Source organism: Amblyraja radiata, chromosome 31 (genome assembly GCF_010909765.2).
Source record: "Amblyraja radiata isolate CabotCenter1 chromosome 31, sAmbRad1.1.pri, whole genome shotgun sequence".
In the NCBI taxonomy this organism is placed as follows: Eukaryota; Metazoa; Chordata; class Chondrichthyes; order Rajiformes; family Rajidae; genus Amblyraja; species Amblyraja radiata.
In genome coordinates, this window is record NC_045986.1 from 8,041,682 (window position 1) to 8,068,472 (window position 26,791).

At 44.9% G+C, this 26,791-nt stretch overlaps 1 protein-coding gene across 2 annotated transcripts in view; it reads left to right on the top strand.

Moving 5' to 3' along the window:
• Positions 1 to 26,791, top strand: part of espn (espin) — a 251,281-nt gene that overhangs the window by 166,494 nt on the left and 57,996 nt on the right. For both annotated transcript variants that reach the window (XM_033047984.1, XM_033047985.1), the window contains exons 8-9: positions 2,537 to 2,689; positions 7,426 to 7,624. In XM_033047984.1, coding sequence (XP_032903875.1) covers positions 2,537 to 2,689; positions 7,426 to 7,624 — 352 coding nt within the window. The remainder of the gene's footprint in view (positions 1 to 2,536; positions 2,690 to 7,425; positions 7,625 to 26,791) is intronic.

The window sequence follows — 26,791 nt, forward strand, 5'->3', positions numbered from 1 at the left end:
TCTCCAGATGTCCCTGGATCAGGGATTTGTTTAGCCAGGTCTGGTCCAATATTTACAAAAAAATTATTAAAGCTATTAGCTATATCTTCCATATTATAATTTTCCTTATCCTTATCAATAAAATACAATCAGCTTATAGTGAATACTTACCACGCTGTACCAATGCAAAGATCTCAACTAGGTTACCTACATTTAGTGAGATCTGCCCTGCATCGGCCCATTGATGGCAAGTCTCTGCAAAAAATACTGGTCTCACAAAACTCTTGCCATTACCCATTCATATGGCTACATTTTTTATTTGTTTGTTAATGCCTACTATGTCCTCTGAGATGGGATGAAAACTTGTCTGCTGGCACTGGATTTAGTGGGCCTAAAAAACAGTCACAGTCATGGAGAGATACTCCACAGAAACAGGTCCTTCAGCCCACATGATCGCACCAGCCAAATTTACTGGAGAATATTCTGAGGGTATTTTGAGGGATTTGCCCAGTCTCTTGCCCAGATTTGGGGAATTGAGAACCAGAGAACCATAGGTGAGGGGGGAAAGATTTAATAGGAACTTTAGGGGTAACTTTTTCACACAAGTGGTGGTGAGTGTATGGAACGAGCAGCCAGAAGAGGTAGTTGAGACAGGTACTATCGCAACGTTCAAGAAACATTTAGTCGGGTACATGGATAGAGGGATATGAGTCAAACATAGGCAGTTGGGACCAGAGTGTAGATGGTATATGTTGGTCGGTGTGGACAAGTTGGGCCGAAGGGCCTGTTCCCATGCTCTATGACTCTATAACCATCAACCATCCATTCACATTAATTGTACAATAACCCCATTTTCTATTCTCCCCACATTCTCATTATCATTGACTCTCTTAAATTCTTCCACTCATCTGTACACAAAGATCAAATTACAGTGGGCAATTCACCTACCAACCACACGTCTTTAGGATGTGGGAGGAACCCAGAGCACCCGGAGGAAACCGAGTTTGCAAGGCAAACATGCAGTCTCTGCACAGACAGCACCCGAGGTCAGGATTGAACCTGGGTCTCTAGTACTGTGAGGTAGCGGCTCTACCACCTGTGCCACAGCACCACACACGTCCCTGAAGAGATACCAGAAGAGGTTGAAGGGATTCAGAAGCTTTCTCCAGAAGTGGGGATCAAGTCACGTTGAGTTTATTCTCATATGTACAAGTGCGATCTACAATGACAATCTTTGTTTTCAATGCTATCCAAATAGATCAGATAATACTGTACATCAATACAATCAAGTCAAACTCAAGTACAATAGGTAGAGCAAAGGGGAAGATACAGAGAGCAGAATATAGTTCCCAGCATTGTGGTGCACCAGTTCCTTAGACAAAGTCCATTGTTGGCAATGGGGTGGAGGTGAATCAGACAGTGCCCTAGCTTATGGAAGGAATGTTCAGAAGCCTGATATCAGTGGGGAAGAAGCTGTTCCTGAGTACGGTGGTGCGCGCTTTCATGTTTCTGTGTCTTGTGCCTGATGGGAGTGGGGAGAAGAAAGAATGCCCATTCAAGTGGGACAAGTCTTTGATTATGTTGGCTGCTTTTCTGAAGCAGCATGGATTATATATGGAGTCAATGGTGGGGAGTCGGGTCTGTGTGGTGGACTGGACTATAAACAAAACTCTCTGCAGTTTCTTGTGGTCTTGGGCAGAGCTGTTCCCAAACCAAGTCGCGATGCCACCCAACTGTGTACTTCCTATGGTGCATATTTAGAAGCTATTAAAAGTCATTGGAGAAGTGTCAGTCTCAGTCTCTGGAGAAGTAGAGGTGTCGGTGTGCCTTGTTGGCTGCTGCTTCAGTGTGGTTGGTCCACGACAGTTTGTTGGTAATATTAACGCCAGGGACTTGAAGCTCTCGACCATCCATTTCAGGTGTTAGGTTGAGAAGTCTCCATGGTCTTGAATCTATGGGATCTTCAGGGAAGGGAAACTGATTATGACCCCAGTCCCACAATGGGATAATTCAGGTGCTCCTCGGAGTTGTCAGTTTCTTCAAAGCGGCCTCCCATCTCCAGAAGTTATAAGACAATCAATGGAGCATGACCTACTTTGAAAAACCAAATCTTGAAGCCCTGACCATGCCTCATTGCAGACATCTCCTCTGGTGATGATAATGAGGGAGTCATCATCTTCCATTTGCAATGTTACTGAGGCTGTACAGTGTGAGCTGTTGGCTTCTAAAATGGACCATGTTATTGATAAATATGAAAATGTACAGTATCTTATACAACAAATCCAAATGACACATTTTTCAATGTACTCTGACGCTACACAGATTATAGTCATTTTTTTTTGTGGACATTTAAATGCCATTTGGACAGATACATGGATAGGAATGGTTTAGGGGGATATGGGCCAAACACAGGCAGGTGGGTTTAATGTAGATGGGGCATCTTGGTCGGCATGTGCAAGTTGGATTGAAGGGTCTGTTTCCATGCTGTATGACTCCATGACCAGTAGTTGATTCTGCTCTCATTCCTTGCCTCTGTCCTCTTTGCCTCAAAATGCAGTTGAACCCCAATGAAATAAATCCAGACAGATTGAGGAGGGTGGAATCAAACCGAAAGTCAAGGGGTTTCAACAAGGAACCAAGCACGGCCGATTATTACAAGTCCCTCGGAAACAGCACAGAAGAAAGCAGTCAGATGGCACCCAATGACGAGGTGAGTTTGTCCATCGCTGTAATGTCTCTCCGGATCTTTTACGTTACTGCCGACTCAGGCAATCGACTGGAACTCTCAACTGAACAATATTGTTTACAGCTCTTTAGAAGGCACAGTGGCGCAGCAGTAGAGTTGCTGCCTTACAGCGTCAGAGACCCGGGTTCGATCCTGACTATGGGTGCTGTCTGTGTGGAGTTTGTACGTTGTCGCTGTGACCGCGTGGGTTTTCTCCAGGTGCTCCGGTTTCCTCCCACACTCCAAAGACGTACAGGTTTGTAGGTTAATTGGCTGCAGTAAAATTGTCCCTAATGCGTAGGATAGTGTTAGTGTACAGGGTTCACTGGTCGGCACGGACTCGGTGGGCCGTAGGGCTGGCTTCAGCATTGCATCTCTAAAGCAAAGTAAAGTAATATTGTCTTGGTCCAACAATGCAGCAAAGCAAACCAGTTCGTAGAAAAAGTGGCCAAAATATTTCACATATCAGGTATATGCCCAAACCAAACATATACCTGAAGTAAAACAGTTAATGCTGGAATTACTTAGCAGGTCAGGTAGTATCTGCGGAAAGAGAAACAGACGAGTTTCTCCCCAGTCACTCCGTCTTCTCCCCTCTCCCATCAGACAAGAGGTACAGAAGTGTGAAAATGCACACCTCCAGATTCAGGGACAGTTTCTTCCCAGCTGTTATCAGGCAACTGAGCCATCCTATCAACAACTATAGAGTGGTCCTGAGCTACAATCTACCTATTGGAGACTCTCGGACTATCTTTAATCAGACTTTACTGGGCTTCATCTTGCATTAAACATTATTTCCTTATCATGTATCTTTACAGTGTGAATGGCTCGATTGTAATCATGTGTAGTCATTCCACTGACTGGATAGCACGCAACAAAAAGCTTTTCAACGTGCCTCAGTACACATGACAATAAACTAAACTAAACTAAACTAATGCCTTTTCCGGAACAAATTATTTAAGGAACTTGTCCTGACATTGTTAGCACTTCTCCAGACTTCCTGAAATTTGTTGTGGAGCAAGGTTCTCCAGGATGTCAAATTGAGGATGAACCCCATTCTTTTGCTCAATTTAAAGGAAGCAGCTTAATTTATGGCCTTTATGGTGAAGGTTCAAAATATATTCAACAACTGTGGTACCTGTGCAATACCTCTAGTCAATGCCATAATAGGTTTCCATCAAAGCCTTGGCCTCATTTTTGCAGGCAGTGCCTCTTCCGATAATAGACCCGGAGGTATCACTAACTTTTCCACAAGGAATTACATCACCTGATTGTCACCAATGTTTAAAACTTTCAAGGCAAAATCAATAAATTGTTTGGCAGCTTTGGCCATCTGTGTTCAGAGTTACAGGCTGCTGCAGGTGTAGTTCCATGCACATCCACCATCTTTTTAACAGTTATTTGAGGCCAATAAGTTTAGCAAGTTGAATGAATGATGTAATGGCAAATTTCTGACTCTTCCAGTGTCCAACTTTCCGTTACATTACTGGAAGTAGGTAAGTAGGTGTGATCTTACGCAGACCAAATAGAACTGATTGTCCAGTCATTATTTCCAGTTTAATTGGTTCTTTATTAATAATAATAAATAATAATAAACTTTATTACGGACTCGAGGTCCAGACAAGGGGTAACATTACATAAAAATGCATTGCATATTAAAAAATATCATAAAGTACATATAAAATCTTAGTATATCACATAAAAGCATCATAAAATATATTTAAAAAAACACAATACATGAGTTAAAAATCTAGATTAAAAGAATGATCAATGTCCTACAACGAGACAACGATACCAGTGTCTCCACAGCTGGGATTCGTAGCGTGTAGTGCTAACCCTTATGTTTGACAAGGCCACAATAATTACATTTTTAGAGTCATTTATCCTGCAAATGAATTTATACATGTGATTTCTTAGGATAACTTCTAAAGTACTGACTCCTGCAGCCACAAACATATTACTGGCACTACACCATCTAGGTTTCCTTAGCTGTGTTCTCATGGCATCATTAAATGCTACCTTTAGTCTCTGCAAACTTGTCTTTCCATAGTTCGACCACAGGTGCGCAGTGCAGAGTGGTGTGCAGTATGCTCTAAATAACGACATATTGAAGTAGTTGTACAAACAAAGAGATGAACGTACCAGGTTTTCCTTATTCTGCATACAAGTTGTCGCTAGCTGTTCTCCCTGGTTTGATGAGAACTGTATGCTCTCCCTCCCTGTGTCTGGTCTGCCACTCCCTGTCCACTATGCCCATATGTATACGCCCCTTTGTGTATCTAATGACCGCCTCCAAGTGTCCAAAATAATACTGCAAGATACATCTAGACAAAATAATATAACATGCCAACAATACCTAGCCCAAAGATAAATGGCTCCTACAAATGATACTTTAATGCCACATGTACCTATGTACGGTGAAATCATACAGCAGACCTCACCTAGGCAGCACACAAGTGTCGCCACATGTCTGGCACCAACATAGTTACAAAAGCACCGAACAGTCCTATCCATGCCAGCCGTCGCACTTGGCAGCAAACTCCCCCCACAACCCCACCCACCCCCCTAACCGGTCCTCCTTCCATCTCGGCGGCCCCCTTCACTCCGTTTGTTCTTGTCGCACCCGTCATTAAGTCAGCTTTTAAAAATGTTACCAATCTCCAGCAAAAAACTGCACCTAATGGTTTCCACAATGCGACCGTCATACATGTGAGGTGTTAAACCAACAGCCTGACTGCATCAAGAGGGTTTAGAAAGGGCCAACTCAACTGAGAGTTCTGCAGTTCTGCCGTAAGTTCCAAACCCAAATCCGCTGACTGGTTAGCGCGCAACAAAAAGCTTTTCACTGTTCTCGGTAAACGTGACACTACACGAAACTAAACTGAAAGAGATTATCTGAGCGGTCACCCCATTGCCATCTTGAGCCCTGAAGCTAATTTGATTAATGGCTTGCATCCCCTGTAAAAGAATGCAATAGTTGCAATGGCTAACAACGTGAGAGTGGGGATAGACACAAAATGCTCAGCGGGACAGGCAGCATCTCTGGTGAAAAAGAAAAGGTGATGTTTTGGGTCGAGATCCTTCTTCAGATCCTTGTTGCGGGACTGACTATAGATTTTAGATTTCAGAGATTCAGCATGGAAACAGGCCCTTCGGCCCACCGAGTCTTCGTCAACCAGCGATTACCCCATACAGTAGCACTATCCTACACACTAGGAATGATTTACAATTTTACCGAAGCCAATTAACCTACAAACTTGTACATCTTTGGAGTGTGGGAGGAAACCGGAGCACCCGGAGGAAACCCAGGCGGTCGCTGGGAGAACATATTAACTCTGGACAGACACGTCTGTAGTCAGGATAAACTCGGCCTTCCTCTGACACTGTACGGCAGCAACCCTGGAAAGGGTTACGGATGGGACAGAATCTGGATTGCCAAAATAAAATACTCTTTTCTATCACTTTAGAATAATCCAAGACAGTAAACTTTGCAGGAACAATGAATTCCAACACTGAATTCCATAACTTAGCGTAATCCGAGGAGTACAGGAGTAGAGGGATCGAGGACTGTAGGTACTTACTTCCCCAGAAGTGGCGTCACAGGTAGACAGGGTGGTAAATAAGGCTTTTGATACTTTGGCCTTCATCAGTCAGGGCACTAAGTAGAGAAAGTGTTTAAGACGGAACTGCAGATGCTGAAAAATCGAAGGTACACAAAAAGGCTGGAGAAACTCAGCGGGTGCAGCAGCATCTATGGAGCGAAGGAAATAGGCAACGTTTCGGGCCGAAACCCTTCTTCAGACTGATGGGGGGGGGGGGGGGGGGGGGGGGGGGGCGGGGAGAAGAGCTGAGTAGAGAAGTTGAGAGTAGACACAAACTTAGCGGCTGAGGCAGCATCTCTGGAGAGAAGGAATGGGCGATGTTTCGGGTCGAGACCCTTCTTCAGACTGATGTCGGGGAGGGGGCAGGACAAAGATAGAATGTAGGTGGAGACAGCAAAACTAGTGGGAGAATTGGGAAGGGGAAGGGGATGGAGAGGGAAAGCAAGGGCTATCTGAAGTTAGAGAAGTCAATGTTAGAGAAGTTGAGACATCTGTTCCTGTTGTACAAGATGTTAGTGTGGCCGCATTTAGAATATTGTGTTCAGCTTTGGTCATCTTGCTAAAGGAAGGATGGCGTTAAGCTGGAAAGAGTGCAGGGAAGATTTACGAGGATGTTGCTCGGACTCAAAGGCCTGAGCTACAGGGTAGACTAGGGCTTAATTCCTTGGAGCACAGGAGGCTAAGGGACAATCTTATAAAAGTATTTAAAATCATTGGGGGAATTGATAGGGTGAATGCACAGTCTCTTTACCCTGGACAGGGAATCAAGAACCATAGCCTGAAGGTGAGAGGGGAAAGATTTATTTGGACCCACAGGAATAACGTTTTCATGGAGGGATATATGGAATAAGCTGCCAGAGGACGTAGTTGAGGAATGTACTATCATAATGTTTAAGAGACATTTGGACAAGTACATGGATTGGATGGATTTCGACGGATACGGGCCAAATCCGGGCAAATGGGGTTATGGAATGAGGAATGAGCATAGAGAGAACATTTTGGCCACCATGTATGAGTAGGGCTGAAGGGCCTCTTTCCATGCTGTTTCCGTATGATCCAATGACTCTCGGACCCCATATTCGGTGTTTTTGATCACAGTTCACTCATTATTTTCCCCAGGGCTCTCTTGTACCAGAGACGGGACTGAGAAATGGAAGCATTCCTGAAAACCAACCCATCAGTGAGATACCTGCTCCCCCACCCCCTCCGCCACTCCCAGAAACTGTGTCAAACCCTCTCCCTCCACCACCACCTCCGTTGCCAACAGAGAACACAGTGTCCAGCAGCAACCAGCGAAGACCTTCTTCATCTTCAGGGAGTGAGTATTTGCTCATGACGCAGTCCAATTGGACAGATTTTGTGAAAGAAATGGCTGAGGAATGAAGAATTCCTCATTATGTAATTGCTTGACAGGCCAGGTGTGAAGAGGATGAGCACAGGTGTCACAGTGGTGCAGCGGGTAGAGCTGCTGCCCCACGACATCAGAGACCTGAGTTTGATCCGGACCTTGCGTGGAGTTTGCACATTCGCCGAGTGATGGGATGGGTTTCCTCCGAGTGCTCCAGTTTCCTCCCACGTCCCAAAGATGTGTGGGGTTGAAGGTTAATTGGCCTCTGCAAATTGCCACTAGTGTATAGAGAATGAATGTAAAAGTGGCATAACACAGAACTAGTGCAAACAGGTGATCGATGGATGGCATGGACTCGGTGGGCTGAAGGGTCACTTTCCATGCTGTATCGCCAAGCTAAACACATTCCCTGTGCTTGGAATCAGGGGATGTAGGCGAGGTATTAGATGAGTACTTTGGATCTGTATTCACCAAGGAGAAGGACATGGAAGACATGAGATCAGTGAGGATACACATATGCAAGGACAGTTTGAGATTAAGAATGGTAGACAAAAGTGCTGGAGAAACTCAGTGGGTGCAGCAGCATCTATGGAGCGAAGGAAATAGGCAACGTTTCAGCCGAAACCCTTCTATTGGGGCTCTTGAAGAGCATTAAGGCGGATACATCCCTAGGCCCTGATGGGATCTACCCCAGGTTATTGAGAGTCCAGAGAGGAAATCGCAGGGGCCTTGATGAAGATCTTTACATCTTCTGTAGCCACTGGAGAGGTCCCGGAGGACTGGAGAGTAGCTCATGTTCTTCCTTTATTTTCGAAAGGAAGCTGAGAGAATCCAGGAAATTTGGAGTCTCAGAGTTATTGGAGAGGGTTCTTTGCGATAGGATTTTCTCTCATTTGGAAGAGAATGGGTTAACTTGGGACAGTCAACATGGATTTGCACATGGCAGGTCGTGTCTTACTAACTTGATTGGGATTTTTGGGGGGGGTGGCAAAGGTGATCGATGAGGGCAGGGTGGTGGATGCTGTAGATGTGAATTTTAATAAAGCATTTGATAAAGTTCCCCATGGTAGGCTGATCTAGAAGATCATGGCATTAACAGTGACTTGGTCGTGTAAATTCATTGCTGCCTTATTGAGAGTGTTGTGATGGAAAAACGATATTCAGGTCTGTGACCAGTGGAATTCCACAGGGATTCCTGCTGTTTACGATATGTATAAATGACCCGGGCGTAAATGTAGATGGTTTGGTGAGAAAGTTTGCAAATGACACAAAGATTGCTGGAATTGTGGTATGTGAGGACGAATGTCAAAATATACAGCAGGATCTAGATCAGAAATGGGTGGAGAAGTGGCAGATGGAGTTTAATCCAAGCAAGTGTGAGCTATTGCACTTTTGGAAGTAAATATAATGGGAAAATATACAGTTAATGGTAAGAACCTTAAGAGCATTCAGTACCGAAGAATCTTGGGGTCGAAGTCCATAACTCTATGAGAGCAGCAACACACATAGAGAGAGTGGTAAACAGGAATAAGGTATATTAGCCTTCAATCATCCAGGCAATTAAACAGAGACTGGCTTAATAAAACCAGCATAACCATAATTCCGGATTTGTTATTTCTGAAGTAATCATGCTCAATAAGTTTCATTGTTTTGCTACAATGATGAAACATCACAAAGCAGGAAAAAAATGTTTCCTTAAAGAAAGATATTTTCCAAGAACATTTTGGAGGAAGATACTTACTAGGTAGCATATTATCTTGTGTTTCTGAAACAAGCTGAATTTCTGGTCAATGTTGACTGCAGGCCCTTGGTCAACGCATTGCCGTTGAATTCCAAGGAGTTGGAGATGTACAAGGATGTTGCCAGGACTTGAGGGCCTGAGCAATAGGGAGAGGTTGGGCTTTATTCCTTGGAGCGCAGGAGTATGAGGGGTGATCTTGTAGAGGTGTATAAAATCATGAGGAGAATAGATCAGGTGAACGCACAGAGTATTTTACGCAGAGTAGGGGGATCAAGAACCAGAGGACATAGGTTTAAGGTGAGGGGGGAAAGATTTGATAGGAACCTGAGGGGCAACCTTTTCACACAGGTGGGTGTATGCTGCCAGAGGAGGTAGTTAAGGCGGGGACTATAACAACATTTAAAAGATGATTGGACAGGTACATGGATAGGAAAGGTTTAGAGGGATATCACCAAATGCGGGCAATTGGGACTAGTGCAGATGGGGCATCTTGGGTGGGCGTGGGCAAATTGGACCTAAGGGCCTGTTTCCGTGCTGTTTGACTATGACTCTAAATTGTTGACTTTGTTATTGATGCCAATCTCCCAATAAATGAATAAATAAATCAACAATCATATCTGATGCTCACATTTTAGAGAAATGGTGTTGAAATGTCCTGTTTCGGATTTGGGTTTCAGATGGCTCCAATGAGTTAAAGCCCTGTCCCACTGTACGAGTTCATTCAAAGAGCTCTCCCGAGTTTGCCCTGATTCGAGCTCGGAGATTTACGGTAATGGCCGCTCGCAGATACTCGGGGCTCTCGTGGACATTTTTCAACATTGAAAAATCTTCATGAGTCTTCCTGAGCTTACCTGCCATTAGCGAGTCTTCCCGAGTACCTGCCGTTAGCGTTACGAGCCGCTAAGAGACGTCCCCGAGCTCCGACGTACCCGCTACGTTCATTCTACGTGCTTACCACGAGTTTGTTTTCTTTTAAACTCAGGAGAGCTCATGAATGAACTCGTACAGTGCGACAGGGCTTTTAATATTAAACCAAACACAACCTTCTTGTTGCAGGTTGCTCATTTCATGAATGTGATTACAGTGATAACAAACAAAGGCAGGTATCAAGACATTGGATTATATCGTGCTGCATTTGTAAGCACTGGGCAGATGACAGTAGTTTTTCCCAGAGGAGAATGTTACAGGGGGACCTGGTTCACGTAGCCTGAGCCTGTTTGTTGGGCACGCTCCCATATCTGATCTGACCCACTGTCATCTGGGGCTCCCCACAAGCCAATGACCCTCACCCAACCCACAATGCTGCAGATTCCGCATCCCATTCCCATCCCATTCCCATCCACAACAAATGCGGGAGTTTAGACTTTAGAGATACAGCGCGTATACAAACAGGCCCTTCAGCCCACCGAGTCCGCACCAACCAGAGATCACCCCACACACTCGCACTATCCTACACACCAGGGACAATTTGCATTCTACAGAAGCCAATAACCCTGCACGTGTGGGAAGAGATTGGAACACCTGGAGAAAACCAACACGGTCACAGGGAGAGCGTACAAATTTTGTGGAGACAGCACCCGTAGTCAGGATCAAACCCGGGTCTCTGGCCCTGTAAGGCAACAGCTCTACAGCTGTGCCACTGTGCCACCCTGAGTTTTCACGCTAATCTGCCGGTCTCCGGTTGCCTATCACTTCCACCGCAATCTTTAGCCAGGCTGGTTTTCCCACGTACACAATGCCAAGATATCCTGTCCTTCCATTTCCACCCTCAGTGACACACAATCACAGCACAGTGGTAGGGGGGCAGAGCTGGTGGAGCTTTGCATCTCCAAAGACCCAGGTTCAGTTCCGACCAGCGCACATGGGATTCTTCTATGCATCCTCATTCCCCCCCACATCCTGACATCCTGACATTTGTAAGGGATTTAGCTGCTGTAAGTTGCCGCTGCAGTGTCAGTCAGCTGTGGAATCCCGGATGGTGGGTTACGGATGGAAATCCAGGGGATGGGAACACAGAAGAAATAAAGTTGGATAGGGTAGGATTAATATAAAATGGATGCTTGATGTTGGCACGGACTCGGTGAGCCAAGGGCCTGTTTCCGTGCTGTACCTCTCAGTGATGCCTCTAACGCACAGGCCCAAACTGTGCCTAAGGTAGACAAGACTCAGAGCCAAGCCTGAGGAATGGACAAACAGGGGAAGATTGGTGGTACACAAAAATGCTGGAGAAACTCAGCGGGTGCAGCAGCATCTATGGAGCGAGGGAAATAGGTGATGGGGAAATAGGGGCAGATTGGTGGTCGCAAGGAACATCACACTGTGTATCACGATACACGGCTTCATAGAATGTAGAACAGTACAGCACAAGAACAGGCCCTTTGGCCCACAATGTCTGTGTTGAACATGATGCCAAGATCATTGCTTATCTGCCTGTGTATAATCCACGTCCCTCCATTCCATGCATGTCCAGTTGCCTATCCAAAGTCTCGAGTACAGAGAAAGTTCACCAGACTGATTCCTGGGATGTCAGGACTTTCATATGAAGAAAGACTGGATAGACTCGGCTTATACTCGCTAGAATTTAGAAGATTGAGGGGGGATCTTATAGAAACTTACAAAGTTCTTAAGGGGTTGGACAGGCTAGATGCAGGAAGATTGTTCCCAATGTTGGCGAAGTCCAGAACAAGGGGTCAGAGTTTAAGGATAAGGGGGAAATCTTTTAGGGCTGAGATGAGAAAAACATTTTTCTCACAGAGAGTGGTGAATCTGTGGAATTTTACTTCGGAGTCACGTGAATGACTACGTGAAGAACCCGCCAGGATGCATGCGTGCCATATCGCTACACGCATTGCGAAACGACAGGCGGGGTGGAACGACGTTCCCCCGTAGCGGCAAGTTTAAAAGCCGAGACCGACAGGTAAGCGAGTTACTCTGCAGTCGTTGTTATTTCCCATACTGTTTCACAGGTGGGAAAACGATGGATAAAACCAAAAAGTCGACTAGAGCTGCGACAAAGCTGGCTGGGGAGGACCGCGGAGTTGCGGGCAGCCAGCAGCAGTAGTGGGATCAGCTGTTCCCGACTTCGCCCCCGTGCCGGCCAGAACAACACTGCGGCCGGGCGGGAAGGCAAAACGGAAAACTAACAGCCGTTAACTCTGATGAGTCCGACTTTGAGGAGATGCCGCGAGCGGCCAACAACCGTGAGCGCTGGAGCCGAATGGAGAGGCTTATGGAGCAGATGCTCCAACGTGACAGACTCCGGGAGATGGAGTCTAGTCACCATGTGTTATACAAAACACCCACAGCAGCACCTTACGTAGGGCTGCACAGTGCATCTCCCTCGTCAGGGGTCAATTCTGGGCTGACCCTGAAGAGGGGTTTGCTGAACAAACAACAAGTGTGCAGGGGGTGCAGGAAGGAGAAAACCTACTGGACATGGTGTCCAAATACATACAGCCAGATCGGACTGGAAAAAATCTAGAACAAAAACTAGCATCCAGCATTGATTTCCTATCATTCAAGCAACTACAGGAACAGGCTGTGATGGACACCACTGCCAAATATTTGGCACCAGGAAATTGTGTATCCCTGAATGTTCCAGTGGTGAACAATTGTATTTGGAAACACGTCGGAGCAGGAGTTAGAAGCCTGGATGTAAAACTCCAGAAAGTACTAAAATTACTAACAGCAGGGATCACAGCATTCGCTCGCACAGTGGATGAGAAGGAAATGTCGCAAGAACAACAGGATGCACTGGCACTCTTCTGAAATATGCAGTATGAGATCAATAGTATCAGAAAGAATGCCATCCGACCTGCCTTAAATCCAAAGTTCGCAGGCCTGAGCAAACCTGGAGACACAAAGCCACCAATATTATTATTTGGGGGCAACCTGTCCAAACAGGTTAAGGAGCTCGATGAGGAGGCAAAAACCCTGGGGCTCATAAAGGCGACAACAGGAAGGACCTCCTACACTCAAAGACAGCACCCTTACGCACCCACCAGCAGAGCAAGACAATCAGAAGCTGGTGAAAGCTCAAAGGCCGGACATACAGGACAGCGGTCTTTTTTAGGCCATGGCCCAGACCGGCCTTCGTGGAAAATGCGCAAACCCCAAACCCAAACACCGGCGCCTCAACCTCCTCGAAGACTAAACAGGAAGAAGTAAACTTTCCACTGGTAACCATGGAGGTAGGTGGGTCTGGTCCCTTACAAATGATAGGAAGTGTGGATAATACACATATCGGTGGGAGATTACACTTCTTTTGGGAGGCATGGAGTGCATTAACAACAGACACTTATATCCTAAACAGTATCCAGGGATATACCATTGAATATGTGCACAAAAATAGCCCCCCAGTTCAGCATGTACCGAACCGAACTTTCGTACTTTCACGAAAAGAAAAATTGGAAGCACATGCTGAACTGGTGAGACTCCACGCTAAGGGGGTTATTGAAAAAACCCAACATGATTCTCTGGAATTTGTGTCTAATATCTTTACCAAAAACAAAAAAGATGGTGGTTGTCGCATCGTCATAGATTTGACCAAATTAAATACATTTGTGCAGTATATTCATTTCAAAATGGATACCTTTGTTACTGCCAAACAATTGATTTCCACGGGCTACTTCATGGCTAGCATCGACCTAAAAGATGCTTACTATTCAGTGCCTATACGGACTGATCACAGACGTTATTTAAAATTCAACTGGATGGGGCAGCACTGACAGTATAGAGCTCTACCCAATGAATTAACATCAGCCCCCAGGCTGTTTACCAAAATTTTGAAACCAGCCCTAGTGTTTCTTCGGAAACAAAAACATATGGTCATGGCCTACCTGGATGATATTATTAATTGTGGGCAAAACTTTGGAATTAGCTAAACTAGCTGTATCAGCCACCAAACAATTGTTTGAGAAACTGGGGTTTATCATCCATCCAGTTAAATCTAAACTAACGCCTTCCACCATAATGGATTATTTGGGGTTCACAATTGACTCAGTTCACATGTCGGTGACTTTACCAAAGGACAAGGCTACAGTCTTAACTGAGGCCTGCAACAACCTCATTGACATCAGTTAACCATCTATTAGATTGGTAGCAAGGGTAATTGGCAAAATAGTGGCTGCTTTTCCAGCCACACAATTTGGACCTTTGTATTACCAAAATTTACAAAGGGCAAAATACAAGCACTCAAAATTAATGCTGGTCATTTCGACAGACCAATGAAGCTACCAATCAAAGCAATTATGGAATTAAAATGGTGGAGGGATAACATTCGGCATTGTTCCAGCCCTATCATTGTAAGCAACCCCTCAGTGGTACTACAAACTGATGCCAGTGCGCTTGGTTGGGGTGCTACCAACTCCATCTCTAGCTGTGGAGGTAGATGGAATGCACAGGAGGCATCATTACTTCAGACACGGCATAAACTACCTGGAAATGTTGGGTGCGTTCTATGACTTAAAATCATACTGTTCTGGAATGCATCACCAGCATGTTAGACTACAGATTGACAATACCACCGTGGTGGCATATATTAACCATATGGGTGGAATCAAATCGACATCATGTGACAATCTGGCTAATACAATTTGGCAATGGTGTATTCAGAAAAATATTTGGATATCAGCTACTTACCTACCAGGTAACCTCAATTCAGTGGCAGACACCAGGTCACGCAAATTCAATGAAAACATCGAATGGATGTTGGATCAAAAATATTTGCTGATATTGTAGCACGGTACGGAACACCAGATATCGATCTATTTGCATCTAGACTCAATCACCAGTTACCAAACTATGTTTCTTGGGAACCAGACCCTGGGGCATCAGCGATAGATGCCTTTTCGCTGCATTGGGGGAAATTGTTTTTCTATGCATTCCCTCCTTTCTGCCTCATCAGTCGGGTATTACGCAAAATACAAGACTCGGCGTCTGGTATTTTGGTAGTGCCCGATTGGCCTACTCAACCATGGTTCCCTGTGATTCTCGACATGGTCTTAGAACCATGTATCACCGTCCTGAAATGACCAAATTTGTTGGTTCATCCCATAACGGGGGATAGCCATCCATGTCATAATACGACAAACTTAGTTTAAAGAAGGCTAAAGAAACCTCTACTGGAACTGGGACTGACGGACCGAACATTGAACATTATCTCAGCGGCCCACAGGCAGTCCACCAAAAAACAATATCTGGTATACATCAGGAAATGGGAGATATATTGTTTCAAAAACAACATCACTTACAGCACGATGAACATAACGTCTGTTCTGGAATTCCTGGCAGGCCTCCATTATGATGAGGGGCTCAGTTATAGTGCCATTAACTGCGCCAGAAGTGTCCTTTCAGCATATCTGTGGTGAGGATCAGAGCGTCATTCTGTTGGGACTCACCCCCTGGTAACCAAACTTATGAGGGGAATTTTTAATATTCAATCCCCCAAGAACCAGGTACTCTCATATATGGGATGTGAGTATTGTCCTAACGTTGCTAAGGAACTGGTCTCCAGCAACAGCTCTGTCCCTGCAAAAACTGACGCATAAAACAGTAATGCTGATGGCTTTGGTCTCAGCACAAAGGGTACAGTCTTTACATAAGTTAAGGCTGGACAATATGACTTCTTCAACAAGAAATATAATTTTTCATATTCACGAATTAGTCAAACAGAACAGACCGGGATCATCAGGCCTCAAAATAGAATTTAGGGCTTACCCTATAGATGATCGTCTCTGTATAATAAGACATTTATTGTTATACATAGATAACACCAAAAATATCAGAGGCAATGAGATGGTACTACTATTCAGCCACAAACAACCCCACAAAAAGGAGTCGGTTCAAACTATTTCGAGATGGCTGAAACAGGTTTTAACAACAGCTGGGGTGGATACTAACATATTCAAATCTCATTCCACCAGGGCTGCAGCTACATCGGCAGCTATGGAATTGAATGTACCGATGGACCAAATCCTGGAGACAGCAGGATGGTCTAGGGAAAAAACGTTCCAACAATTCTACTATAAACCAGTGGTTAAACCTGGAACTTTTGCAGAAACAATTTTAAGTTCTGTATTATGATTTCACTCCATGAAATAGGGGGGCTATAACTTGTTGTTAATAAATTTATCATGGGTTTTCAATGTCGGATTCATGTTTAAATATGTTAACACAATTCCTCCCTTAGTCAATTAAGGCAGAAGTGATGCATGGACTCGTTTCCACGGCATGAAATCACAGAGCTTTGAAATCTTCACGTAGTCACTCACGTGACTCCGAAGTAAAATAGTAAGATTAAACGAGAACTTACCAGTTCGAAGTTTGATCGTCATTTTATGAGGAGTAACTTTGAGGGATTACGCGCCCTCCGCTCCCACCCTTGATCATAAAGTTCAACTGGTATCCTCTTCTCTAATCTTACTATGTTCAGTCATTACTGTTATCTGTGATTTCACACCACTGCTTTGAAGAATGACACGCATGCGTCCTGGCGGGTTCTTCACGTAATCCCTCAACGTTACTCCTCATAAAATGACGATCAAACTTCGAACTGGTAAGTTCTCGTTTAATCTTACTATTCTCTGCCACAGAAGATAGTTGAGGTCAGTTCATTGGCTATATTTAAGAGGGAGTTAGATGTGGCCCTTGTGGCTAAAGGGATCAGGGGGGTATGGAGAGAAGGCAGGTACAGGATACTGAGTTGGACGATCAGCCATGATCATATTGAATGGCAGTGCAGGCTCGAAGGGCCGAATGGCCTACTCCTGCACCTATTTTCTATGTTTCTATGTTTCTTAAATTCTACTATTGTATCTGACTCAACCACCACCCCTGGCAACAGGTCCCTGGCACTCACCATCCTTTGTATAAATAACTTGCTCCACTATCGTATCGGCCTCAGCCACCACCATCGGCAGCACGTTCCAGGCAGGTTTGAGGGTGGAAACAGAAAGACAGGATATCTGTTAAACTTTGCCCCCATCGCCTTCATCAGGACTGAAGTTTTCTGATGGAGCACCAACAACACACATTGCCCTTTGCACCTCACCGCCGACAGCAGAGGGTGGACAACAACTTCCAGGCAATTGGGCAATTATACATAAAGCATGAGGTAATTGTGGACAATGGCGTGCTGTTGTCAAGTGGGATGGGGCTGGGGCCCATATCTTAACCCCATTTTACAGTCAATGCTCACTGCTAAAAGTGCCGTAGGTAATTCCTCTGACAAGTAGTCCTAAAATGACTGCATATGTCCGATGAGAGACAGCGTTGGGTAAGAATAGGGTATGATGAAACATTCAGAAGTGTTATGTATTGCCTGGAACAATAACAACACGGGAGCATGTCATTAAACAGTGATTTACTGACTAACTTCGAACTTGGTACATCACCCAAACTTACATAAACTGGCTTCAGCCTTTTAAACAGTGTTGTTGCCTATTTCCTTCGCTCCATAGATGCTGCCTCACCTGCTGAGTTTCTCCAGCACTTTTGTCTACCTTCAAGTCCTACACTAGTTCCGTGTAACCGTTCCTTGATCAAACGGTGTTCCCAATCAGAGTGGCGCGGTGGCGCAGCGGTAGAGTTGCTGCCTTCCAGCGCTTGCAGTGCCCGGTGACCCGGGTTCAATCCCGACTACGGGTGCTGTCTGTACGGAGTTTGTACGTTCTCCCCGTGACCGCATGGGTTTTCTCAGAGATCTTCGGTTTCCTCCCACACTCCAAAGACGTACAGATTTGTAGGTTAATTGGCTTTGGTAAAATTGTAAAATTGTCACCAGTATGTAGGAAGTGTTAGTGTTAAGTTCGGGGGCTTTGACTTTGACTTCGGGAGAGGAATGGAGAGCAGGGGAGAGACAAGACTTTGCCTTCCATCACAGTGAGGAGGAGATTCACTGTGATGGAAGTTTGTGTAAATTGTGTTGGTGTGTGTCTTGGTTCTTTTCTTGTATGACTGCAGAAACCAAATTTCGTTTGAACTTCATGTGAGGTTCAAATGACAAATAAACGGTATTGTATTGTATTGTATTATTGTAGTGTAGGGGGATCACTGGTCGGCATGGACTCAGCGGGCTGAAGGGCCTGTTTCCGTGCTGTATCTCTAAACTAAGTTAAACTCAACCAGCATATTTTTCTCCCTGTCCAGCTTCATTCTGCACCAGAGAAATTCATCCATTTTCCCTGATACAGGTAAACTCAGCAGTCACACGTCAGTCTAGTTTTAGTTTAAGGAGGCTGAATGATGATCTTATAGAGGCGTATGCAATCATGAGGGGAATAGATGAGGGTAGATGCAGAAAGTCTTTTACCCAGAGTAGGGGAATCAAGAACCAGGATACATAGGTTTAAGGTGAGAGGGGAAGGATTTTATAGGAACTTGAGGGGCAACTGTTTCACTTATAGGGTGGTGAGAATATGGAACAAGCTGCCAGAGGAGGTGCTTGAGGCAGGTACTATAACAGCATTTAAAAGACAGGTACATGGATAGGAAAGGTTCAGATGGATTTGGGTCAAACACTGGCAAATGGGACGAGGTTAGATGGAGTTGGTCTGCATGAAAGAGTTGGGCTGAAGGGCAAATTTGAGATGTGTCGAGGGGAATCGCACCACCGCGAGCCCAGAGGGACCGAGAGGAAGGTGGATGAGTGAGAGCAATGTGGGCCCCGGTGTGGGGGGGGGGGGGGCTGAGAACAATGGAGGACCTGGTGGAGAGCTGCCAATAAACGAAGAGGGGCCCAATGTTGGGGGGAGCGCTGAGAACGAGGGGTGAACTGCCCAGGGGGGCAGTGTGTGTGGGGGGGGGGGGGGGGGTGTTGCTGCCAGTTGTGGCGGCAGGCAGTAGATCGCACTGTTCAGTACTTTTGTAATGTGGTGACACTTGTGTATTGTCTGGGTTATACGCAAAGCAAAAGCATTTTACATTCTCCAGGTAACCCAGGTACAATAACCCAGGTGACAATAAAGTATCATTTACTCATTGTTCATTGAGAACACAAAGCCGCACAGTACCTCTTCCAAAACGGAGCAGAGGGTAGGCCAGATGGTTTGAAGTACTGGCCATTCACTGAGTCATCTTTTTCCATTTTTGAGTTCACCAGGCAGGTGTAAAGATCAGTGGTGAATCACTCAGTATTATTCTTGTTTTCTACAGTGCTTTGTTTTGAGTAAACTGTGTTGATGTTAAAATACAGGCAGAACCTGTCACACCTGGAAGTTGTGTGTGAGTCATTTATATTTTGAACCACCCCTGCCGTAGTTTTGGGGGAAGTTTCATTTTACACACACAATGTTAAGCATGATGCATGATCGGCAGGGTATTTCCATGCTTCAAGCATAATCACAATATTGTATTGATTCACAAATGAAAATTAGTCAACCTTGTTCTTCAAATGTCACATTTCTTTAAATTGTGAGTGGAGATGGCGTTGATCGAACTTTACTGGCTTTACCTTGCACTAAACGTTATTTCCTAATCATGTATCTGTACACTGTGGATGGCTCGATTATAATCATGTAAGGTCATAAGGTCATGTGATATGAGCAGAATTAGGCCATTCGGCCCATCAGGTCTGCTCCTCCATTCAATCATGGCTGATCTATCTCTCCTTCCCAACTCTATTCTTCTGCCTTCTCCCCATAAACTCTGACACCCGCACTAATCAAGAATCTATCTATCTCAGCCTTAAAAATATCCATTGACTTGACCTCCGCAGCCGTCTGTGGCAATGAATTCCACAGATTCACCACCCTATGACTAAAGAAATTCCTCCCCATCTCCTTCCTAAAGGAACGTTCTTTAATTCTGAATCTATGACCTCTAGTCCTGGAGTCTCCCACTGCCTTGTCTTTCCAGTGACACACCATAAAGGCTTCTTACTGTACCTCAGTACACATGAGAATAAATCAAACTGAACTGATAAACAAAACTGAACTGAAGAACAATGGAATGTAACAGCCATAATAAATGCATGAATTAAGCATAGAATTAATTTCTAGAATGGACAAGCCAGGAATCTCTGCACAGTTTGCTTTCGCTCCTGCGCTCACTTCTCTCAATACTGAAAGAAGATTGCAAAGGAAGTACAAAACATAAAAATAATATATTATGAGGCTAAGGCCTCTGGTCCTAGACTCTCCTGCTAGTGGAAACATCCTCTCCACATTCACTCTATCCAGGCCTTTCACTATTTGGTAAGTTTCAATGAAGAACCCCCTCATCCTTCTAAACTCCAGCGAGTACAGGCCCAGTGCCGTCAAACGCTCATCATATGTTAAGAAAATCATTCCTGGGATCATTCATAAACCTCCTCTGGACCCTCTCTAATGCATTCTGCGACAGATGCAAAGCATGTGGATATTTATGTATGAAGGAACTGCAGATGCTGGTTTAAACCGAAGATTGACACAAAATGCTGGAGTAACTCAATGGACCAGGCAGCATCTCTAGAGAGAAAGAATGGATTATGTTTTGGGTCGAGACCCTTCTTCAAACTGATGTTGGGAGAGGGACATACATAGATAAGGAAGTGTAAGGTGTGAAAATAAGATAAAGGGAATGGAGATCAATGAAAATGTAGAATAGATCATTGTTAGCTGGGAGTTACCTGCTTTTTAAAATCTCTGTTCAAAGCAAACAGAGATAAAATGTAGTCAAAGCCAGTAAGACTGGTTGGAGAACTGGGAAGGGGGACGGATGGAGAGAGACGGAAAGGGCTACTTAAAGTTAGAGAAGTCAATGTTCATACCACTGGGGTGTAAGCTTCCCAAGCAAAATATCAGGTGTCCTTCCTCCAATTTGTGTTTGGCCTCACTCTGACAATGGAGGAGGCCCAGTACAGAAAGGTCAGGGTGGGAATAGGAGGGGGAGTTAAGGTGTTTAGCCGAGCATGCGCCTGGTCTTCCCGATATATTTCATCCACACCTGGAACAGTGGATACAGTAGATGAGGTTGGTGAGGTGCAAGTGAACCTCTGCCTCACCAGAAAAGACCATCGGGGTCCTTGGACGGAGTCAAGGGGGGATGTATAGGGACAGATGTTGCATCTCCTGTGGTTGCAGGGGAAAGTACCTGGGGAGGGGGTGGTTAGGGTGGGAAGGGACGAGTTGACCAGGGAGTTGCGGAGGGACCAGTCTCCGCAGAAAGCGGAAAGCGGTGGAGATGGGGAGATGTGGCTAGAAGTGGGATCCCGTTGGAGGACGAGGGGGATTCTGTCCCTGTTATGATTGGGGGGGAGGGGGAGCAAGAGCAGAGCTGCGGGATATTGAGGAGACCCTAGTGAGGGCCTCATCTATGATGGAAGAGAGGAACATCCTCTGATGTCCGGGTATGGAACACCTCATCTTAGGCACAGATCCAATGAAGACGGAGGAATTGGGAGGTGGGGATAGAGTCTTTACAGGAAGCAGGGTGGGAAGAAGTGTGGTCTAGATAGCTATGGGAGTCTGTGGGTTTATAATAGTGTGGATATTTATGATGTGTTATGGGTTCCAATGCCATGGCGTGATTAGATATCATATGCCACCTCCTCAGAAAGACCGATATACAAACTTAGGAAAGATACAGCTACGACTTGTAGGCTTGTTATCTCACAGAGCACAGACCCAGGTTCAATCCTGACCTCAGGTGCTCTCTGTGTGGAGTTTGCACATTCTTCCTGTGACAGCGTGGGTTTTCTCCGGGTGCGCCGGTTTCCTCGCACATGCCAAAGACGGGCGAGTTTTGTAGGTTAATTGGCTTCTGTAAATTGTAAATTGTCCCTAAAGTGTAGGATAGTGCTAGTGTACGGGATGATCGTTGGCCGGCGCAGACTCGGTGGGCTGAACGGCCCGTTTCCATACTGTATCTCTAAAAAATTCAAAAGCTAAAACTAAACCAGACTACTTCTCCCCCTGTCAGCCTCCTTCTGCGCCTGGAGTAACTAATCCAGTTTCGCTGATGGAAGTTAGCAGAGCAGCTATTGAGGGGGGAGCTCAGCAAACTAGACATATCTATTCAAAGCAGAAGTATTCAGTTATATAGAGTCCTAGAGTCACACAGCATGGAAACAGGACCTTCAGCCAACCTGCCCACACCGGCCAACATGTCTACACTAGTCCCACCTGTCTGCATTTGGCCCATATCCCTCTAAACCTGTCCTATCCATGTACCTAAGATAGACACAAAAGGCTGGAGTAACTTGGCAGGACAGGTAGCATTTCTGGAGAGAAAGATTGGGTGACGTTTCGGGTCGAGACCCTTCTGAAGAAACGTCACACATTCCTTCTCTCCAGAGATGCTGCCTGTCCCGCTGAGTGACTCCAGCTTATTGTGTCTATCTTCAGTTTAAGCCAGCATCTACAGTTCCTTCCTACACTATCCATGTACCTGTCTAACTTTTTTAAAGGTTCTTCCCTCAACTACCTCCTCCGGCAGCTCATTCCATACACCCACCATCCTTTGTGTGAAAAAGTAACCCCTTGGGTTCCTATTAAATCTTTCCCCCCACACCTTAAACCTATGCATTTTGGTTCTGGATTCCCCTACTCTGGGCAAGAGTATTTATCCATGAAGACAATTACATGGCTGTTTCTCCTGTTTTATGCTGGGTTCCTGTCCTGATTAATGGCTCAGATCTTGGTATCATCAGAGACCTGTGGTAAAGCTGAGCTGAAAGATTGAGGCGGACCTTGTGGCTTCTGTGTCCTATGTTCTAGCATAACGTTATCCATCCCTGGTCACCTCAGCCTCTGCCAGAGGAATGGGCATAAAGTATAAAGCGGGCAAGTGCAGGACTGGCAAGCCATGGGCACTGAGATGGACCTAGAGATGTCCCAACACACCACCACTGAATCCACCTCAGAAAACCCATTGACAACGTTAGCTGAAATGTCAAAAAAGGTTAAAATCATCGGATAGGAAAGCTTTAGACAGAGATATGCCAAATACGAGCAGATGTGGTCGTAATGTTGGTCGGCATGGGCAAGTTGGGCCAAAAGACTTGTTTCTTTGCTGTGTGTCTCTATGACTCTAAAATGGAAGGACAAAGATAGACACAAAATGCTGGAGTAACTCCGCGGGACAGGCAGCTTCTCTTGATAGAAGGACATATGGTTTAAATAAAATTTGCCAATCCATTTTCTCCAAAAATGTATACTTATGCAGCTTATACTGTTGTGTTTCTGTGCATTTGCTCTCTGTCTAACTGTTTTTTTCCTTCCTTCTTCCTCTTTCTTTTGTCTCTCTGCCTCTCTCGCTCTCTGCTGTTGTGTACTTGTATCCATTCCTGCTGCCTGCTCTCTCCACACTCCACACTGACAAACAATGCTCCCCTGGTGTCATCATTTGCTCTGGATCACGGCATCTCCTGCCTCCTGCCTTGTGATTCCCTCTTGTGTAACATTTCTCTCAATGATCGGTGTGCACGGGACCGGCAAATCCCTTGGCGTGGCTGCCTCCACTCTCATAGATGTTTCTCACCATCCAGAAGGCAAAGGAGCAAAGCTAATGAAGAGTAAGTAATTTGATCATCGACGTACCTCGTGTTAGTTAGTCCTCAGTAAGGCAGGAAAACCAGATGAGTACACGTCACCAGAACCAAAGGAAATTCTGAGCTAACGCACTCTCTCCTGCTCTCCGCTGGTACCAAAGGTGTGTGAAAATCAAATGTTTTTGTTTAGTTTGATTTAAATAATTTGGAATATTGACCAATGTTATTCTTATCAAGTTTTTGACTGTATTATTTCACCAAGTTGTTGCTGTGTAAGGCTTATGCAGAAGTTTGTAGCTAATTGAAAATTATGCTGCACCAAAGTATGTCCTCTGTTGCAAGTTGCGATACATTGATTTGAAATGAAGTATAATTGAATGTTTGTAAAAAAAATCACGCCTGTGCAAGGATACTGTTTGCTTTGTAAATGCTTTTTAGATTAAAAGACTTATCATGTGGTAGGGTAAAGCATTGCCTGGGTTTCAGCAACTAAGTTACAGAGAAAGGTTGAACACGTTAGGGCTTTATTCTTTGGAGCGCAGAAGGTTAAGGGGGGACTTGATAGAGGTCTTTAAAATGATGAGAGGGATAGACAGAGTTGACGTGGATAAGCTTTTCCCACTGAGAGTAGGGAAGATTCAAACAAGGGGACATGACTTGAGAATTAAGGGACTGAAGTTTAGGGGTAACATGAGGAGGAACTTCTTTACTCAGAGAGTGGTGGCTGTGTGGAATGAGCTTCCAGTGAAGGTGGTGGAGGCAGGTTCGTTTTTATCATTTAAAAATAAATTGGATAGTTATATGGACGGGAAAGGAATGGAGGGTTATGGTTTGAGCGCAGGTATATGGGACTAGGGGAGAATACGTGTTTGGCACGGACTAGAAGGGTCGAGATGGCCTGTTTCCGTGCTGTAATTGTTATATGGTTATATGGTTATTAGCGAACATGTATGTTTTCAGGGAGGAATGATTACAAATCTATCACAAAGACTCTCTCTATTGAGTCTGAAAGGGTAAATGTCATTTTGATTTTTGGTGAAGTGTAATTGTCTAAGGCAGCCCTTAGGATTTCATTTGAGTTTTGGAAGCAGGTTATGAAAGATCACCAAGTGTAGTGTGTGGTGGGAGATTAGAAGTGTTTAAGAAGGAACTGCAGATGCTGGAAAATCAAAGGTGGACAAAAATGCTGGAGAAACTCAGCAGGTGAGGCAGCATCTATGGAGCGAAGGAAATAGGCAACGTTTCGGGTCTCGACCCGAAACATTGCCTATTTCCTTCGCTCCATAGATGCTGCCTCACCTGCTGAGTTTTCCAGCATTTTTTTCTACCTGGGAGATTAGAAGTCTCTTTATGCAGAATGCGGTTGGAACTCAGAATACATGAGAATACTTGATTGTGGGGCTAACCATAACATCATCGACAGGAAATGTTTAGGAAGCTCTAAGCCAAGGAAGGAGCGGAGGACAAGAGGTTTTGGAGGGGTCTGGCAGAGGGCTACCTCAGAAAGCTACTTCTATATATTTCTGTGATTTATATTGCTAACTACCAAATAACAGAATTTTCATAAGTGCATTTGCAATGTCAATCCCTTCAATCACCTAAAGTACTTTTGTCCCAGTACTGGACATCGTTACAGATAAAATGTGATCCATACCATTAGTCTGGTGTAAATCGGCCAACATAAAAACGAGAAGGAACCGTACCAATAACATGGGGTGATGTATTTCCCAGGAGATTTATTTTGATGCAATGATGCTGTTTGAAAGAGAGGTTGTTTGTTTGATGTGAGGATGTTTTCCGTGCAACATATGTTTGCTGAAGTTCTATTCAGCTGTTTGATCTACTTCCCCTGATGTGCAATGTAAAGGGCCTGTCCCATTTAGGCGTCATTTGCGTGTCACGCAGATGGTGTGCGAAGATTTTGTACATCCCAAAATCCTGGGGCACCGCATGCGACCGCGCATCACTGCCTACGTCACCACGTACCCTGCACACGTAATGCGCATCACGCGCGCGTCGTGACGTATAAATGATGTCGCGTAAATGACGCGCAAACGACGCCCAAGTGGGACAGGCCCTTTACTTCCAAAGTGTTCGCTGCCAGATTTGATGTTGGTTTAGCTTTGCTTGAGGGTAAACGTAGGCGAGTAGCTCAATATCCGAAGTGCATTCTTTGGACCACGTTTTTATTTCAGATAAGTCATGTTCATAAATTCTAGGCACAGAATTAGGCCATTTGGCCCATTAAGTCTACTCCGTCATTCAATCATGGCTCATCTATTTTTCCCTCTCAACCCCATCCTCCTGCCTTCTCCCCATAACCTCTGTCACCCAAGCTAATCAAGAATCTGTCATACACCGCCTTAAAAATATCCATTGCCGACCTCCACAGCCGTCTGTGGCAATGAATTCCACAAATTTACCACCCTCTGACTAAAGGTACGTCCTTTCATTCTGAGGCTGCGGCCTCTGGTCCTAGACTCTCCCACCAGTGGAAATCTCCCCTCCATGATCATGGTGCCAATATTTGAAGCTGAACACACGCTGAGAGGAACACAATTGCACGAGTGCCAAATTTCTTCAAAACTGTAGGCAAGGAATGAAGGAAATCTGTGGAAAGGCTGGCTTTTTGTTTACTCCTAAATTGCATAAAGTGAGGGAACATAATTCATGCATCTGATACACAAGTTATTGCTATCAATCCCTCTGGTCCTTGGCCATTCACTGGTGTTCCCTATAAATACCTCACCTGCTACCTGTCCTCTTTAGGACTTCTTCAAATCTACCTCTTTAATCACATTTTTTGGTAACCTGTCCTAATAATTTTTTTAAGTTGCCATCTGTCACATTTTATTTATTAACTATGTACAATGTGTCTTGGGGCATTTTACTCCATCAATGATATTACATTAGTTGTATGATGTTGTTG